The sequence below is a fragment of the Neofelis nebulosa genome, chromosome 15, assembly GCF_028018385.1.
Source record: "Neofelis nebulosa isolate mNeoNeb1 chromosome 15, mNeoNeb1.pri, whole genome shotgun sequence".
In the NCBI taxonomy this organism is placed as follows: Eukaryota; Metazoa; Chordata; class Mammalia; order Carnivora; family Felidae; genus Neofelis; species Neofelis nebulosa.
In genome coordinates this window covers 28493349-28512212 of record NC_080796.1, presented here as the reverse complement: position 1 = coordinate 28512212, position 18864 = coordinate 28493349, and the positions used below count along the sequence as shown (strand labels likewise).

Below are 18864 nucleotides of genomic sequence, written 5' to 3'. Positions count from 1 at the left end.
CCACTAGAGGGCATCGGTCCGAACACGGTTGAACGGCAGGCGCCGGGCTACCGCCACGCTCTCAATGGCGCCCGGAAGGGGGCGGGGTGGCGACCGCAGTCCCTTTGGCTGAGGTGCTGCGATGAAGGAAGGGGGGGCAGCGTGCGTCATCAGTATGCGCCACTTGACTCCCGAGACCCTGGGTTTGGAGTGGGAAGTGAGGTGTGGGAAGTCTGTCGCTTTCTGATGAATTCATTGGCTGTGGAATTTGGACCCGAGGGGAATCTGGCCCCTGGAGGCTGGTTCTTGCACCTTAAACCCCTTTCTCGGGAGGACGGACGGTTCGACAGGTTTGCCTGTCATGCGTGCAGAATCTGACTGCAGGTGAGTCGGCCTACGGGTGTAATACGTGAGTGTGAGGGTTGAGTGTGTGCACTCGGGCTCAGAGAACCTCCTTTTGAAGGAAGGAAATAAGGAAGAGACCGAGTGTAAGAAACATATGGGCAGACATTCCTGCACGAGATTCAAGTCCAGCTTTGACAAAACTTAACTTTGTTTAAAAAGGCATACTTAGAGCCTTTGTGTGTGTGTGTGTGTGTGTGTGTGTGTGTGTGTAGCGGAGTAACAGTGAGCCAACAGGAATTTAAGGCGCTCGTTTCATTTTTCTTTGTTTTAAGGTGATACTGCAGAAAGTGTTACCATATGTTTCTACTTCTTGAATGGAGAAACTATATACAAAAGTTTTGTGTTGTAACAAAAGTTTTAAAACACACTGTTAAAAACCGCTTATCACCCTGCCTCTATAACAGAACTACTTGTTTCCAGATCGTAATTCTGTGACTTTTAAGCCGAACCTGTAGATTATTTCATATTTAAATATGCCTCTGAAAGAATTTATTAGGTCCTTTATTGCAAATAAAGTATTCCTAATGTCATTCTCCTGCTGTTCCCACAGTAGCAGCCCTTTTGTGAATATCAGTAAGGAAAGATTTGATTTTTCTCCAAAGTATTTTATGTAAGCATGTTAACTAAGGTTGCTGGTATGGGTAGCACTGTCTTAGGTCCTTAGCCCACTATACGTGATTTGGAAAATGCAGATATTCTGTGTTTGGACTCACAGAGTCCTAAAATTAGATGGGTTTTCAGACTTGCCTGATCCAAATTCTTTATTTTGTAGACTAGGAAATCTCTCTTTTGTAGAGATTGAGCTGTCTCAAGTCACAGTGCTTGGACAATTTGCATAGCTTATGCTGCCACACAATATTTCAGGATAAATTGAACTGTATTAGGCAAGATGTACATTTTTAATAGGGTCTTTTGTAAAGTATGGTCAGCTATAAAAAGTTTTGAAGAAGCACTAAAGTAATATGGTTACTAGGTGATAGTTTGGAAAAAATAGGATTGCAAAGTTACATTTCATTACTTTGGAGTCATTGTCACTGCTTTTTCTTGAAGAATTAAGGATTATTAAGACAGAAGGAAAAGTAGAATAGCACAATGAAGAAGAGGAAAGTTTAATATGTTAAGGCACTATTAAAAATGGAAAGCCTTTAAATTTATAGCAGCGTTACCGATTTAGATAGGCAGTTCTAGACTTAGTCTAAAGAGAAATTTTGTGCAAACCCCATTTACTTGCACAGTTGTTGGAAAAGAGCTAGGAAGAAATGTAATGCATTTTGAGACAAAACAGAACAGGCTTTTTGAAAAAACAACACCCTGTAGACAGTTTCAAACTGGAACCAATTTGCTGGGCTTTACTTTTGGAGTAATGGAAAAATCATTGTGACTGGTGATTTTCTTTACGGGTGTCAGATATGCCACTGCAGCATATTTACAGTTGCCTTGGCTTCATTGTGCCAAAAGTTTGAAATCTTTTCCAGAACTCAAATGACTCTTATTCCTATTCAAAATGCTGCAGCTGTCATCCATAAACTGGAAAGAGAGAGCAGAACAGGAGTTACCCTTAGTAAAGGGTTAATTGAAACACCAACTGTGATTCCTCAGTATGAACATAGCATTTAAGGACATGGATTCTACAGCTAGACTGCCTAAGTTGAAATTCCACTTTTGCCACTTACCAGCTTTGCTGCTTGAGCAAGTTCCTTTTTTTTTCTTCATCTATAAAACAAGGGTTATTAAAAAGGGGGGGTTATAGTAATAGTACCTACCTCATGGAGTTTTTGTGAATATTAGGTATTACCACATGTACAGTACTTAGAACAAGGCTTTATACAAAGTAGAAACCACGCAAATGTTCATTATTCTTGCATTGCTATTTATCAAATTTCATAATTCTAATTAGACTGTGAGTTACCCAAGGGTAGAGGTCAAGTATTATTCATCTTTGTGCCATCCGACCTGGCTCAGTTTCTAGCACATAGTAGTTCTTCATAGTATGCTTATTGAGTAAATGAATTTGATTCTATCTCCCAATGAGCAGCTCAGAAATTGTCTTCTTTCCTGTTTTTGAAATGAGTACAATGAGGCTCAGCTTAGACTATCAAAGATGTTACAACTAAGGAGTAGCAAATTAAATAAAACAAATAGGTGTGTTGACTGCTAGGTTGGTTTCCTCTCCCTTATCTTAGCTATAGAAGTGGGTTTTATCTTTTATGTCAACTCTAGTTGATTGGTAATCATTTCCAGCAACACTGTATTGAGGACTCTGAAGCTACATTTAAACTTTGCAGGAAAGAATTCCCTATTTAATAAGCAATCTCTGCAAGGCATGGGATAGAATCAGGGTAGTACCACTTCTGTCTGTATACAACCTCCATGACAAAAACATTGCAAGTTATACTTTTACTTAAGAATGCCGTATATTTTTTTCTCATAATTTAGGAGATAGAATTAGTTCTCAGTAATGGGAAGAACCTACATCGTAGAAGAGGCTGTTGGCCAGTATCTTTCAAACATAAATCTTCAAGGAAAGGCTTTTGTCTCTGGTCTTTTAATTGGACAGGTATGTATCTTTTAGTGCATTTATTGATAAAACAAATTACTTGTTTATTTAAAATTAAAATATGCTGTTTAACAATAAGCATAAGGTTAGGGAATGGAAGAATGGAATGTAAAAGAAGAACTTAATATGGATCTTTGAGGAAAAATATAGAGAAGCAGGACAGACCCCAAGTTTGCTTAAGTGAGAACACATTTCCTTTTGATAATGTAAAAGTAAATTATAATGTAAAAGAAACCCCCAAATTAGAATTTTACTGACCAGATTATACGTATCTTAATGTCTTTCCAAGTGTTTTATACTCTCATCTAATCTTTATTAATTCCTGGTTGTCTAATTCTTTGCAAAAGTAGCTTTTGACAACTTTATTTCCCATTGTTTATCTTATCTCAACCTTGGTGGTGATAGTGGGCATGTCTTTGTTACATGCTATGGTATCCATTTTACTGATTTTTTTTTTAATGTTGATTCAGTGGAAAGGGAGGAAAAGGGAATAGGAGAAATTTGAAAATTAGACAAATTTTATTTCCCTTTTAGAGTTAAGCCTTAAAAATCAACACAAAATGGAACAGAGATTTAGACAGTTATGTTAAAAAGCATAAGCACCTGCTGATTTATCGTATAATCAGCAGGTAGGACTGGTCAGCAGTATAAAGCGACAACAAAAGGAGAGTCACAGACACACTGGCCTACCTCCATCTAAACACTAGTTAGAGAAGAGTGCACTGTGGCCCAAGGGCTTGATTTTGATGCCTAGGAGCAAAAAGTTCTATTGTAATAATTTTCTTTCTGAGTATTTTATCATGATGCTTTAGAATCTTCTAATTGTGGGGGCGCCTGGGTGGCTCGGTCGGTTAAGCGTCCGACTTCGGCTCAGGTCATGATCTCATGGTCCGTGAGTTCGAGCCCCGCATCGGGCTCTGTGCTGACAGCTCAGAGCCTGGAGCCTGTTTCAGATTCTGTGTCTCCCTCTCTCTCTGCCCCTCCCCTGTTCACGCTCTGTCTCTCTCTGTCTCAAAAATAAACGTTAAAAAAAAAAAAAAAAAAAAAAAAAAAGAATCTTCTAATTGTGTAATTAATTTTTTTGTTTGATTCTATCCAGATTTTCAAGCTGTTTCCTTTTATAATTTGGTGCCCTCTGTTACCTACTTATAAAGAATGTACTGTCCATGGGGCGCCTGGGTGGCGCAGTCGGTTAAGCGTCCGACTTCAGCCAGGTCACGATCTCGCGGTCCGTGAGTTCGAGCCCCGCGTCAGGCTCTGGGCTGATGGCTCGGAGCCTGGAGCCTGTTTCCAATTCTGTGTCTCCCTCTCTCTCTGCCCCTCCCCCGTTCATGCTCTGTCTCTCTCTGTCCCAAAAATAAATTAAAAAATGTTGAAAAAAAAATTAAAAAAAAAAAAAAGAATGTACTGTCCAGAAGAGTCATGTGTTCACATCCCTTCATGATATTCTTGTTTTCAACATCATTCTGAATGAGCCTAGTTAATGTCAGTCTAGCCCTGAGAGACGGGTTCATTTTCAGGATTTTCATACAGCTGATTTCCTAACTTGTAACGCAGAGGGTAGACCCTGTACTATTCACACAGATAATACCACCCTATGAGGCCTCACATTAGGTAGCCAAAGTACCTCTTGGCAATAATCTGAACTACTTTGTGATTCAAGTTACTTGTATCCAATATGGGGCTCTTTTTGCTAGGAGTTTTTTTTTTTTTTTTTTAATTTATGTGTTTATTTTGAGAGAGAGAGAGAGAGAGAGAGCCCACCTGGGGAAGGAACAGAGGGAGAGAGAGAGAATCCCAGGCAGGCTGTGCACTGTGTCAGCACAGAGCCCAATGCGGGGCTCGAACTCAAGAATCATGAAATCATGACCTGAGCTAAAGTCAGATGCTTACTACCTGAGCCACCCAGGTGCTTTAGGAACTTTTCATTTAAGGTTTTCGACTACCCTTTATTTAAGAAAGTTTAAGGGAATGAGAGTCTCAGAAAAAGACGTAGTCAGTAAAGATAAAAGGTCAGGGAGAAATACCCTTTTCCAAACTTGCCTTACTCGTATAGGCTTCTAGAGCTTGGCAAAACCACCATCTTACAAATAAGCCTCTCACGTTTTAAGATCTTCCTTCTAGTCTTTCCTTCTATTGCCTTTTCATCCCTTCTGGTATGTTTCTTCTTAAACTCATCACTTTCTCCTTCTTCAAGCTTGCCTGTTTCCTACTCTCTGGGTCAGTTTTTTCTTTTCTTTTTTTTTTTTAAAGTTCTGCTTTCTTAATCAGCATCTACCTTTTCCTGTGTGTATATGAATATAACTTTCTGGCAAAATTACTTTTGTAGAAATAATTTCTCTTCCTTTGCATTCTATTCCAGGGTGACACTCAATAGGAGTTTCAGGTCATGTATGAGAATGACACCATGCTAACTGGTTTTATCTGCCTTGTTTTTACTTTTTCTTTATAGTGTACTTTCACTGTAAGGAGGTTGAGCTATTAAAAGTTCCCTAAATTTATCTTTACTTTTTAAAAATTTTTTTTTTTTTTAATGTTTATTTGTTTTTGAGACAGAGAGAGACAGAGCATGAACGGGGGAGGGTCAGAGAGAGGGAGACACAGAATCTGAAACAGGCTCCAGGCTCTGAGCTGTCGGCACAGAGCCTGACGCGGGGCTTGAACTCACGGACTGCGAGATCATGACCTGACCCAAAGTCGGCTGCTTAACCGACTGAGCCACCCAGGCGCCCCCCTAAATTTATCTTTAGATAGCTCACCTTTGGTTACCATTTAACAGTTATTAAAACTGAGGAACATAAATCTGATATCACTTCAATTATGTGTCCCAAATCCCGTTTGTTTTTCTGTGGACAAACATGTACAAATTCGCTCTATCATTGTTTCAGTGAAACTAAGACACACAAGATAATTTGTTGCTTTATTTTACTGAGTTTTTATATTTGCTGAGCCATCCAATCTGTTCAGATTATTTAGAAAATAAATATGATAACTAGAAAATTGACAAAGTGTTTTATCTTTTAGTTAAAATGCAGTACATTCACTCATTCAGTAAACTGTTTTTAAGAACCACTAAAGGACCACTATATGATTCACATTCAGGATGTCCAAGCAAATGAGGATCTGATATTAAGTATATCATGTATATAAATGACACGTGAGGGAAACATTGCAATTATCCATGATAATTGGTTTCCCTGTTAATTCCGTTGTAATGCAAGTATTAGCAATTTATGCTGTACGTATATTATTTTTGCATGTCATAAGAGCTTTATGTTCTTCGATCGGATAACACTCTAATAAGCTCTCTTAATTTGTTTTTAAGTGTTCTTCACAAAAGGATTATGTCATTCTTGCCACTAGAACGCCACCCAAAGAGGAACAAAATGAGAACCTCAAACATCAACAAAAAGCTAAGTTGGATAACTTGGATGAAGAATGGGCCACAGAACATGCCAACCAGGTCATCATATTTGTTTTTTATAGAGTTAAGTTGTGCTTATTGACTGACAAAATAAAAGCACTTCAGCCTCAGACTACTAGACTAGGATTTCAGAGTACTCGTTTTTAAGTTTTCAAAACTTGCATAGTACATCAAAGATAGAAATATCTCGTGTCTAATTTAAAAATGCATTTTCTTACTTGAGGTTAAGTCACCCAATATTACCTAATAAGTGATGGAACTGGGATTTGAACCCAGGCTGATTTGATATATGTGCTGCCGAAGCCAGCACCAGGCAGTCTCATTTGAAAGCCTTTGATTTTATATGCTCTGCTTCTCTATTGCTAATCTTTATCCATTGTAGGGTTTTTTTTTAATGCTTATTTATTTTTGAGAGAGAGAGTGTGCACACAAGTGGGGGAGGGACAGAAAGAGAGAGACACAGAATGTGAAGGAGGCTCCAGGGCTCTGAGTTGTCAGTGCAGAGCCCAATGTGGGGCTTGAACCTGTGAACCATGAGATCATGACCTGAGCCGAAGTCCAATGTTCAACCAGCTGAGCCACCCAGGCGCCCCATCCATTGTAGTTTTTAACCTGTCTTTGTTATTTGTCCTTTAGCTTATTTCTGAGTTTTCTTTAAAATAATATAATATTACTAATAAAACAATAATAATATAATACTAAAATAATACTAGTTATTGATAATATAGTTGCTGGTCAGATTGTTTTAAAGACTTCATGTAGAATAAAATGATAGTTTTTTTTTTTTTATGTCCTTAGAATGTATGTTGTAATCAAAGTTACCACAAACCAATTGTAAGAGAAATGAGATAAAAGTAGAAAAGTACAGTAAGAATATAGAATGGTGAATGATTAAATATCTGCCAATGGCTAGATTCAAACAGGTTCACAAAAGGTTCTAAACTTGCAATATGAATAGTACTGCCAGCAGAAGTCAGAGAACACGCTGAAGACACAAAGGATAGTATGAATAAATGACCCAAAGGCATGAATGTTAAAGGCATGTTAGGGGAAGAGCAAGCAATTGGTTACAATCGAAAGACCGGATATGTAAAAGAATGTAGTTTTAGACATAAGGCTGTGAGGATGTTTATGGATGGTTTTGGAGCACTATCCTAAGAAGTGAGGAGTTTGTTTGGTAGATAGTAGCTCTGTGGTAGACTTTCAGAGCTTCCTTTAGAGAAGGAGTTAATATGATTGATCAATAATTGAGGAAATAATTTCAATACCTTGGTACAGTATAAATGGAGGGTAGAGAGACTGAATATCAGTTACTGTAATAGTTAAAAAAAAGATGATGTGAGCCCGTCCTAGATTCTGAGCTTTGTGAGGACACGGGTCATGTCTGTTTTGTTTATGGGTGTATCCTCAGTGCCAAGTGTAGTATTTCCATGGTTTACAAGAAGAACTCCAAAATGTTGGATAAATGAATGCATGAATTAACTAATGCAGTGAGCTAAAACTTCACTGCCAAAACGCTCCAGTCACAGAGCCAATAGCAAGATGATTTAGTGACCAAGTAGACTGGGAGTGAAGAGCTATTGAGAAAGAAGCTAAACATGACAGATTTCTAGCCCAGATGTTTAGGAAAATGGCGTTGCCTTTATATAAGGAGGAAAAAGATTTGGGAGTGGGTGAGAGGGAATTCACTTAAAAGTAGTTATTGAATGGATTGTATCAACTAATAGGAAATGTTAGAGTAACGTAAAACAATGATTTCCATCTCCCATCAACTTTAAATTTTTCAGAGTTGCACGTGTTTATCTGTATGTTTGTATGTGTAATAGGAGTGGTGTGTAGTAAATACAAGAAATTTTTAATGTCTCTTAATGAAAATAATAAATATTTCAAACTTAAATTCACAATGGTTTCTAAAGTAACTTTGGACTCTAATTTTTCTTCTGGTTTCTTAGGCAGTGTATACTATATATGCATATATATATATATATATATATATATATATATATGCATAGAGAGGTATATATTGTATATGTTTACACATACACACACACGGACATAAAATTTTTATAGCAAAATAAGTTAACCGTTTTGCCTCTAGAAAGAAATCGCTAATTTTATGTGTTATGGTGATTTTGAAAACATACAGATATTCTGTGCTAAATATGAAAACTTTGTTCTTTATATGTCAAGCATATGTTACTATAGTGAATAGAATTTATGAAATCTGAGAGAACCACCAGCAGACACAATGTAAATATATTAAGGAATAGACTGGTATGTAAGAAGACTTAACTTTGTGATCAGTTTTCTTGTGCACTGAGCACACAAAAAAATAACCAAAGCATTTTGATCTCTGAATTTAGATGATAGAAAGAAATCCATATGGTATTAAGAACTAGCCACAGTCATGTGAAGGGAAATAACATATTGTGGAGGACAAACTAGTAGTTTGGATCAAAAATATGCATAACTTCATAATCTACAAGTCCACCTCAGGAAATTTATTCTAAGCAAATAATGCCATGAACATAGAAAGCCTTGCTAGAAGTTTTACAGTATTATTTTAGAGTAAAGGGGTGCCTGGGTAACTTGGTTAAGTGTCTGACTTCGGCTCAGGTCACAATCTCACAGTTCATGAGTTATAGCCCTGCATCGGGCTCTGTGCTGATAGCTTGGAGCCTGGAGCCTGCTTCAGATTCTGTGTCTGAAATAAAAAACATTTATTTTAGAGTAAAGAAAAATTGGAAAGAACATTCATACCCAATGTAATAGGTACAAAAATTGAAGTAAACATAAAAAATAGGAAACAATGGATTTTCAAGTCAGACACCCTCTATTCAAATCCTAGGCTTTTAACATTCTTCTGAATATTATAGGAATAGAGAGTTAGTGGTGAATCACTTCTTCTCTTAAAGAACTTCCAGACCATCGCATACCAATGATTATAGCACGGGCTCATGTGATAAGCTCCATGGGAAAACAACACCAGAGTCTTGTAGAGTTGGGAGATCAAAGTATCAGGGAAGGCAGCTTCCTCAAGCCGACTTTCACGTACAGTAGAGTTCAGTCATGTAGAAGGATAAAGGAAAACCAGTTCAGGCTGAGGGAGCAGCTGGAATGAAGGTTTAGAATTAGAAAGCTGGATACATGTATGGGAAACAGAACTTTTTGAATGATACTTGAATATTTCAGGGAAAAGTAGCATCAAGTGAGGCTCTGAATATCTGATTAGCTAGATTTTGGAGACTCTGAAATACTAGTAGTAGATAAAATTTATGTATTATTTAGGTAACTGACAGTGGAAGCCATTGAAAAATTTTAGAAGATATCTCACAAGATACTTTGATCTTGTGAGAAAGGGGTTTTGTTTATTGATGTAACTAAAGGGTATCATTATTAAATGGTTTAAGTTATAAAGTATTTTTAAGACAAAAATTAAGGATACTTTAGAAAGATTGTGTACATACTGACACCCCATTCATCATGGTTATCAACTGTTTCGTAGTATTTTAACCAGTTTTTCAAAGCTCCTGTATACCTGTATATGTATACCTGTAGGGTATACATATAGTTAGTACTCAGTAAGTATTTGTGGATTTAGTATTTAGCTTCTCAAACACCAAACATTGCATATAATGCCAAATGCTTATGTTAGCTAATACTATATTTCTATTTTTAGGTGTCCAGAATGCTACCAGGGGGACTTTTAGTTCTTGGAGTATTTATCATTACAACTTTAGAAATGGGAAATGATTTTCAAAATGCCCTGCGTAGAGTAAGTCTGAAATATCAAAAATTCTTAAGATGATCAAGGTTTACATCTTATTTGAATTGATTATACATATATGCAATGATCCTAGGCATATTTTAGGTTAGCATTTCATAATCCTTTATGCTGGGATTATGTTAAAACAGCTTTTTTCATCTGATTGCATAGTATTTTGAGTGTAACAAAAGGTCAATATTTCTATTTTCAATCAAAGCTATTTTAAAATAGCTTTAACTTAATTTTATTTTTTTAAACATAATTTATTAGCTAACATACAGTGTATACAGTGTGCTCTTGGCTTTGGGAGTAGAGTCCCGTGATTTATCGCTTACCTGTAACACCCAGTGCTCATCCCAACAAGTGCCCTCCTCAATCACTTGGAACTAAATGGAAGTTCTAGCAGAGTACTACTATTGGACAGTACTTGTTAAACCACTATGACTTGTCTCATGATAGTAAAAAATTATCTTTAAAATTAAACCTATTAGCTTAACTTCCTTTTAGTTCCAAGTGATTGCTATAATGTGAAATTAATAGGTTTTGTGATTCTTCATGTGTTAATTTTCTCAAGATTCTGAGAGTAAAACATAATCAGATACTTATTCTGGACTATCAGATACTTAATCAGGACTATCATTAGTCCCCTCCTTTTTGTTTTATTCCTATATCAGTGAGTTGGGTAACATAGTCCATAATTAATTATGAAGGTCCACAAGCTGTTTTCCCTTAAGCCCAAATCTAAAGCAAACTCTGTACAGGCACCTTTCATCTCTTTTAGCACTCAGGATCCAAATGAGTCTTCATAAAGTTCTTTCCCACCCCAAGAGAGAAGGGGACCCTATAATCTTGATAAATGCAAAACCCCACAGAATCTCCAAAAAACGTTTCCTAGTAAAAAAGTGTGCAGCCAATAAGAATCACAGATGCTACAGACTCTTCAGTTTTGTAATCTTCTCTCCTCTCAAATGTCCCGTATTAAATTTTTGTACCTAAAGGAAAAAGGGAAGAAAATGGAGATATTCCCCTCCCCTGGCAAGTTACTCAACTTTCTGCTGTTTTTCCATTTAAAATAAATGTACCTTTCACAGTTGTTTATCCTTTTTGACATTTTGAAGTATAAGTCTAGACATTTTTAATTGCATTTGTTGTGCATCCTTTTGTGGTTGGCACTGGATTGAATAAGGTGAACTTGGGCTCAGAGCTAGAGAGATAGTGGTGGTCCTCTTTCCTTTTACTTTTGTATTATTTTTGTTCCTAAGAAGGAAGTAAGACTTTAGAAATGCTGTATTTCAGAAATGATGGACTATCAGTTTCCTAACTTTGTTTCTATTGCCCTTATTGAGGCAATTTGTAAGAAATAACCTTATAAAACTTGTGTCTTCCATAAGGTCTTTGTTGAGATCTTTGTTATATTACATACTATCATCTTTGAAGAAATTTCTTCATTATCAAGAAAGTTGTGCCTCTTCTCAACAGTTGTGTTCAGTTTATGGACCATGTGAATTAGGTAACAGATTAGGTTGGTCTGTGCACATTACTGTTAGGAAGCTTTGAGTCACATTTATGACCCCTCTCATATCAAGTATGTATTTTTAAAATTCTTATTTTGGCATAAATACATGTCACTGTTTCTAATTTTTTTTTTTTACTTTTATGTTATTAGTATATTTTATGTGTACTTATGTAGTGCCTTACATCTTTTGTGACATTTAAATAAGAAATCCCAAATGGGTGACATGCTTCATTTTTATAGGTTAAAAATCACTTGTCATTTCTGATTCTAATTAAAATAAAGTATTTATTCTATACTTAAATGTTAATTGCCCCAAATTAATTTCTCATGTCCAGTTGATTAATGATAGTGAATTGTATGTTAATATTTAAAACCCAAATTTTATACATCCCTAAAAATGGAATCCAAAAGGTTAATATTCAGTCACTTTTTTGAAGACAAAAAAATTTAATGATAGAATCATGGAATTTTAAAGCTAATTGGGAGCCTAGGGACATTATAATTATCTTTTTCTGCACTCATTTTTGTTCTCTTATTTTGCATTCAGTTGATGTTGTTTTCCTCTCTTTCAGCTAGTATTTGCTATGGAAAAATCTATGAATAAAAGGAGACTGTGGAATTTCACAGAAGAGGAAGTCTCAGAACGAGTGACACTTCACGTTTGCTCTTCTACAAAAAAGTATCTTTTGTATAGGTGTTTGTATTTTAAAATATATGAGACCAAAATAATGTTCCTGTAAGTAGTTTCCCGTTGATTTAAATCATCATTTAAAAAACAGGCATAACTTGTAAGTTTTTCCTGTATATAACACATAATTAGGACTGCCAATAGTAATTATGGTAGTAATTGTTGTTAATCATGTCTTGGATTATTAAAGACTTTGAGAAAGGTGGGAAGAACTGGGGATTCTGAGCTCATTAACTGCTAACTACCCCTGTACATTGAAGCTCAGTAGGTCCCGTACAGAGAGGTAGAAGCCCAACTTACAGCTGAGGCAAAGTAATTCTTTTATCATGGTAAATTTTCACCCCCAGTTCAGAATGGTCAGTTCAAAGCACAGATACACTGATTCGGACAGTGTAGAACATCCAAGTAATTATTATGTCTTTAGCCAACATCAAGTGACACTAAAAGCCACTTTAGGGGCTCCTTAGCTTCTTTTTCTCTACATCTTGTCAGAGCAAGGGTACCTCCCAAGCAAGAGGCAGCCACACCAAGGGAGCTAAGCAGCACAAGGGCCTAGTGAATTAGGACGTGGAAAAGGCAAAATTCAAGAAGTGATCATTCCTGCTGAAGCTGAGTTTACAATGCCTTTGGTAGTTAAAAGTTTCATGCACAGGACCTTTGACTCAGTAAACAGTTTCAGACTGCTCCATTCAGTGCTGCTCCATTTAAAGCAGCACTCCTATTATAGAGGGTGTGTATTTGAGGAAAATTCTGCAAGTGCTTGCATTCTATTCATTGTGATTGGCAGGATTTTAAGCAATAGGAAATAGTTTACAGCATCATAGGTATCATAATCAGAACGATTTTTGTGTTTATATAAATTTATACAAAATATGGATATTTTTATATGTTTAGTTACAAGATGTATATATGCTGGGGCGCCTGGGTGGCGCAGTCGGTTAAGCGTCCGACTTCAGCCAGGTCACGATCTCGCGGTCCGTGAGTTCGAGCCCCGCGTCAGGCTCCGGGCTGATGGCTCGGAGCCTGGAGCCTGTTTCCGATTCTGTGTCTCCCTCTCTCTCTGCCCCTCCCCCGTTCATGCTCTGTCTCTCTCTGTCCCAAAAATAAATAAAAAATGTTGAAAAAAAAAAAAAAAAAATTAAAAAAAAAAAAAACAAGATGTATATATGCAAACATATATGTGTATATATTTCAGTATATAAAGTAGTCTGATTTTGTTAAAAACTCTTGGATGCATTCACCTTATTTTTATTTTTTGATGGTTTATTTTCTTTTGATTAATAAGAATGAATTATCTTTTTTGGTCATTTCTACCCTTAACCAGTAAAGAATATTTTGTCGAACTTATGATATCCATGATCCAAAGGTAAGAAAAATACCTCTTTAAAGATTTTTGTATTGCAAATTATTTTAAAAATAAAACTAAATATTTAGTTTTAATAATTTTCCATGATTTCACTTCCTATTGATGTTCACAGCCAACTACAGTTGTTTATTTTGAAATGTGATTAATTTCATTACAAATAAGGAAAATTTAGTTTTTTTCCATTGTTAAAATATTTTTCTTAAGCTTCCCCTACCTACTTATATATTTAGTATTCTATTTGAGTGGCTGGTAGTAAAAGTATCTGGGCTTTTGGTAGCTAGCTATATTGACTAGTAAGCAAGCTACCTGCTAGCAGAATCCAGACTGACATTTTGCTAAGATGTCTAAAAGCAGTGTGAAAAAGTAACTTTGCAGTTTTCTGTTAGCAAGGTATAGGACAGAAAGGAGAACATCTGACACCTAATAGTTGCTCAGTGATTATTTGCTCTGCATCATAAGCTTCAGAATTGATACTATTGAAGCTACAGGTGAGAAGAACCAGAGGACTTGTCAGAATTCTACCCATGAACTATCAGATTCTTTTTCAACCCACCACTGGGGGATGGAGCTGCCAAGGCTGTCTGGAATGTGCTGAAGAATAGTGAACTTAATGCATGCTTCATTTCTGTTTAGTTTAACCTATTGCCCTTTGATGAAAGAAGTTGGCCAGTATGTTAGATAGCAGTTTGTGTGAGTTATTATGTTGTACGTTTTATGATGTTTTATTGTTCGATATATTTTACCTAAATCACATATTTTATGTTTTGTTTTGTTTTGTTTTTTACTTTCCCCACTGCTAAAGAGTTCAGCAAAACCAGCAGATTGGAAGTATCAAAATGGACTATCAACTTCATGGCTTTCTTTAGAGTGTACAGTTCATATTAATATTCACATCCCGCTGTCTACTACTTCAGTCAGCTATACTTTGGAGAAAAATACAAAGGTATTAAGGCAAATGAATTTTCTTTAGTGATTGCTGAATAGATAATCTGCTGTTTTTCTGGTTGTCTGAGCCATTCATTTTATGATCCTCATAAATTGCATACTAATTATAATGATATTATGAGTGACTAATTTATTACCCCAGCCAGATTAGAAATTTAGAGATAGGACAGCATCATAATGGTAACACATTTAGCATAATAGGTGCTCCGTAAATATTTATTAATTAATATGTAGTTAAGTACATTGTAAAATACAGTTACATAAAATACAATTATTTAAAAGGTATACTGTTTGGTCTTTAGTTTTGTTTTCTCCTTTCCAGTCCTTTTTTGTATTTCTGTACCATTCTTTTGTTCATGTCTCATTTCTCTTCTTTTTTTTCTGTTGAAGGAAGCAGATGGACCTTGCTTATTTTTTCCCCTTTTATACTCCCTTATATGTTTGTTCTTGAGGTTCTTTCTCTTTTCTCACTTTTTTAAGATAATGAGCATTACTGAATTTTATTTGACTGTGGTCATGTAATTATTAAGCCTTCTAAGTCTGTGATATGAATGTTAGTTGGGGATAAAGTTTGGAAAAACTATTATTAAATAGGAGTAAGGTGCTAAAAATTGGGGGATATACTTTTTTTGTTGTTTTTGAGACTGAATAAAGACACAGCACAGGGATATAGTCAGTGATACTCTAATAGTGTTGTATGGTGACAGATGGTAGCTACACTTGTAAGCATAGCATAACATATAAAGAAGTTGGGTCACTATGTTGTATGCCTGAAACTAATGTAATGTTTTGTGTCAGCTATACTGAAAAATAATTTTTTTAATATACAAAGCAAAAATGGCAAAATGTTAATAACTCAAGAAATAAATAAATACCACACTACTGATTACCACATTAACATTTCAGTGTATCAGGTGGGAAAAAAGTAGACTCTAGGGAGTCTAATTGAGATGGCATTATATCTGAAAGATATCCATGTTATATTTTTTTTAAGAATGGACTTGTACGCTGGGCCAAGCAAATAGAAAATGGTGTTTATTTGATTAATGGACAAGTTAAAGATGAAGATTGTGACCTGTTAGAAGGGCAGGTGAGTTGAGAGAAAATCATCTTATGAAATTATTTGTACTTAAGGAAAAATTAAAAATGATGACATCTTTAGTTCTTGCCTTCATGAAAACAGTTTCCATCTACTTCTTATTTGTAAGGTCTTTTGGTTGTTTTTTTCATTTTTTTTAATGTTTGTTTATTTTTGAGAGCAAGAGAGACAGAGCACGAGCAGGGGAGGGGCAGAGAGAGAAAGGGAGACACAGAATTGGAAGTAGGCTCCAGGTTCTGAGCTGTCGGCACAGAGCCCGATGCAGGGCTCGAACTCACAAACTGAGATTATGACCTGAGCTGAAGTTGGACAGGCAACCAACTGAGCCACCCAGGTGCCCTCTAAGGTTTTTTAAAGTAAAGCAAATAAATGTTTTTTCAGAAAATTATGGGAGATTATTTCTGAATTAATTGGATCCTGAAATCTGAAGAAGTACATGTCATCTAAATTCTGATTTCCAAATTGTAAACTGCTTGCTTAAAACTAAAGGTACATAAAAAAAAAAAAAAAAAAGACAAGAAACTAAAGGTACATGTTCTACTTTGATAGCAGTTTAAAGACTAAGTTTGGCCATTTTGTAGAAGGAATCTATACAAACTTCTAAAATAGCTTTGATCTGAGGAGAAACTTTGGTAATTTCCCCCTTTAGTGCAAGGGTCAGTGAACTTTTTGTAAAAAACCAAATAGTAGATATATTAGACATTGTCGGCAACATGGTCTCTGGCAGCTATTCACCTCTGCTGTTGTAGCATGAAAGCAGCCATGGATAACATGTAAATGAATGATCTTGATTGTATTCTGTATTTACAAAGACGAGAGGGAGTCTAGACTTGACCCATAGGCCATAGTTTGCCAATTGTTGCTTTAGAGAAACAAAAGTAGGGAATTAGTGGTTTTTAAGAATATACATTGATTGATAGAGAATACACAAAGTAACATATCTATAGAAAAAGCTAATATGAAACAAATAATAAGACTTTCTTTTCCTCTAAATTACTTAGAATATGTAGGATGGCTCCTAAATTATCTTTTATATTCCACTCAGATCTCAATAATCAAGTTTTTTAACTTTTGTGTTTTTTCAGAAAAAATCTTCTAGAGGAAATGTTCAAGCGACTAGTCATTGTTTTGATGTCAAAGTGCTAACACATTTGGTAAATATTTTAAAATACTACTTATCTAATCAAAATACATTATTTCTTAGAATAATCATAATGAAATTGTTCTGGTTTTTATAATTAGAGAATTAAAGAACTTTAGAAACATAAGGTGTACAAAATGTCCAGTTCTAGGAAATTTATTTATCAGAAACATTATTTTAATGAAACCTATTTTGGTGTTTTGCCTCAAGGCTGTTAAAATTTTAGCATCAAGTAGATAGCAATTTATGTATGTATTTTATATATATATGTATATATATATATATATATGTATACGTATAGTACATATACACATATAACATATACGTACATACACATACATACATGTGTGTGATATTTTGGGTTATAGGTATTATAAGCAAAGTTGTAGTTCTTAACAACTTAAAATGATGTGAGCAGAGATGTTCCAAGAGTTGTCATATACTTCATTTTGAAGTATATTTATACTGCCTCTGATTTGTTAAAAATCACACAGCATTAGCAATTTTTATATTTTTATATGGTTGTTTTAAATTACACACCTCTTCTTTTCAGAAGTTGAGAATTGGATATCTTGAAGAATAAAAAGTTAAAGCCATTAATTATTCCTAAAAGTATGCATGTAGAACAGGATATTTTTATTGTATGTTATTTTACCTAAGTAAAATAGACTTAAAAGTAATTTTCATAGGAGGCTGTTTTCCTTTCTTTTCCTTCTCTGTGTTTAGCAATAGAGCATTTACTAGATTGTCATTGGACTTAATGCCAATCAACATAGTTCTCAATTTCTCTTGTTAGTACCTTTGAGGTTAGAAGTGTCCCTTGTTTTAAAGCTATTCCTGTACCTGTATGCTTTTTACTAGATATGTAAAACATATACATTAGATATTAAATATATAAAATAAGGCATTGTGTTCCTAAATGGAATAGTTGTATCTAAAGTCTTACTTGTTAGGTTTTTTTTTCACAAAATGTTTGTTGAGTGTATATAAGGGTTAGGCGGTTAGGCACTGATTGTGTTAATAATCTCCTTGTTTTAAATTCCTTCATTGCTCTATACTGACTAGTTAGAAAAGTTTCAGAGGTTTGCTTTCTGTGCCTTTAAAATTCTGTTTATTTTCTGAGCCATGTGTCTTGGCCAGTACAGTCGTTTCTCTGTCATTCAGGCAGTCAGAATCCTATCCATACTTTAAGATCTACCCCAAATGCTACCACCACTTCTGTAAAGTTCTTGGTCACCATAACCAGATGGATCTTTTTCTTTTCCAAAATACCATATCAGTGTCACAAAAATTCCTCCAGTTATGACCAAGTTAGGTTCCCAGAGTCTCTTTTTAAGCTAGTTTGTTCCTGAGTCCAAAGAAACCAAAAGTCGTTGATTTTTGTAGCATACATGTACATTTCCACCAAAAAGGAGTAAGTTAGTCCTTATATCTTTTGAAAACTCTCCTCCATCTGTGTATGTGTGTGTGTGTAGTCTTTTATATATAGTCTAGTACTTTGTGGAAAACAGTGCCCTAATTTATACATGTATATGTTAAGAATGTGTTGTATAGGGGCGCCTGGGTGGCTCAGTCGGTTGGGCGGCCGACTTCGGCTCAGGTCATGATCTCGCAGTCTGTGAGTTCGAGCCCCACGTCGGGCTCTGTGCTGACAGCTCAGAGCCTGGAGCCTGTTTTAGATTCTGTGTCTCCCTCTCTCTGACCCTCCCCTGTTCATACTCTGTTTCTCTCTGTCTCAAAAATAAATAAACGTTAAAAAAAATTTTTTTTAATAAAAATGTGTTGTATATTGTAAGACATATAAATTAGATATTAAATACATAAAAAAGGGCATTATGTTCCAAAATGGAATAGTTTCATTTGTAGTAAAGTTCTGTGTAGTGGATAAAGGAAGCCCAGTATTCCTCCTCCACCCTCACCTTATTGATATATCAATGATCTCTACAAGTATAGGCTTATTCCAGGTACAGTATGCGCA

At 35.4% G+C, this 18864-nt stretch overlaps 1 protein-coding gene across 1 annotated transcript in view; it reads left to right on the top strand.

Annotated features, from left to right (window-relative positions):
• The first annotated feature begins 207 nt into the window (after positions 1 to 207).
• Positions 208 to 18864, top strand: part of ODR4 (odr-4 GPCR localization factor homolog) — a 35706-nt gene continuing 17049 nt past the window's right edge. Inside the window, exons 1-9 of the mRNA XM_058701347.1 lie at positions 208 to 363; positions 2821 to 2941; positions 6267 to 6404; positions 10045 to 10140; positions 12220 to 12326; positions 13665 to 13701; positions 14504 to 14644; positions 15641 to 15736; positions 16831 to 16899. Coding sequence (XP_058557330.1) covers positions 2843 to 2941; positions 6267 to 6404; positions 10045 to 10140; positions 12220 to 12326; positions 13665 to 13701; positions 14504 to 14644; positions 15641 to 15736; positions 16831 to 16899 — 783 coding nt within the window. The 5' untranslated portion in view covers positions 208 to 363; positions 2821 to 2842. The remainder of the gene's footprint in view (positions 364 to 2820; positions 2942 to 6266; positions 6405 to 10044; positions 10141 to 12219; positions 12327 to 13664; positions 13702 to 14503; positions 14645 to 15640; positions 15737 to 16830; positions 16900 to 18864) is intronic.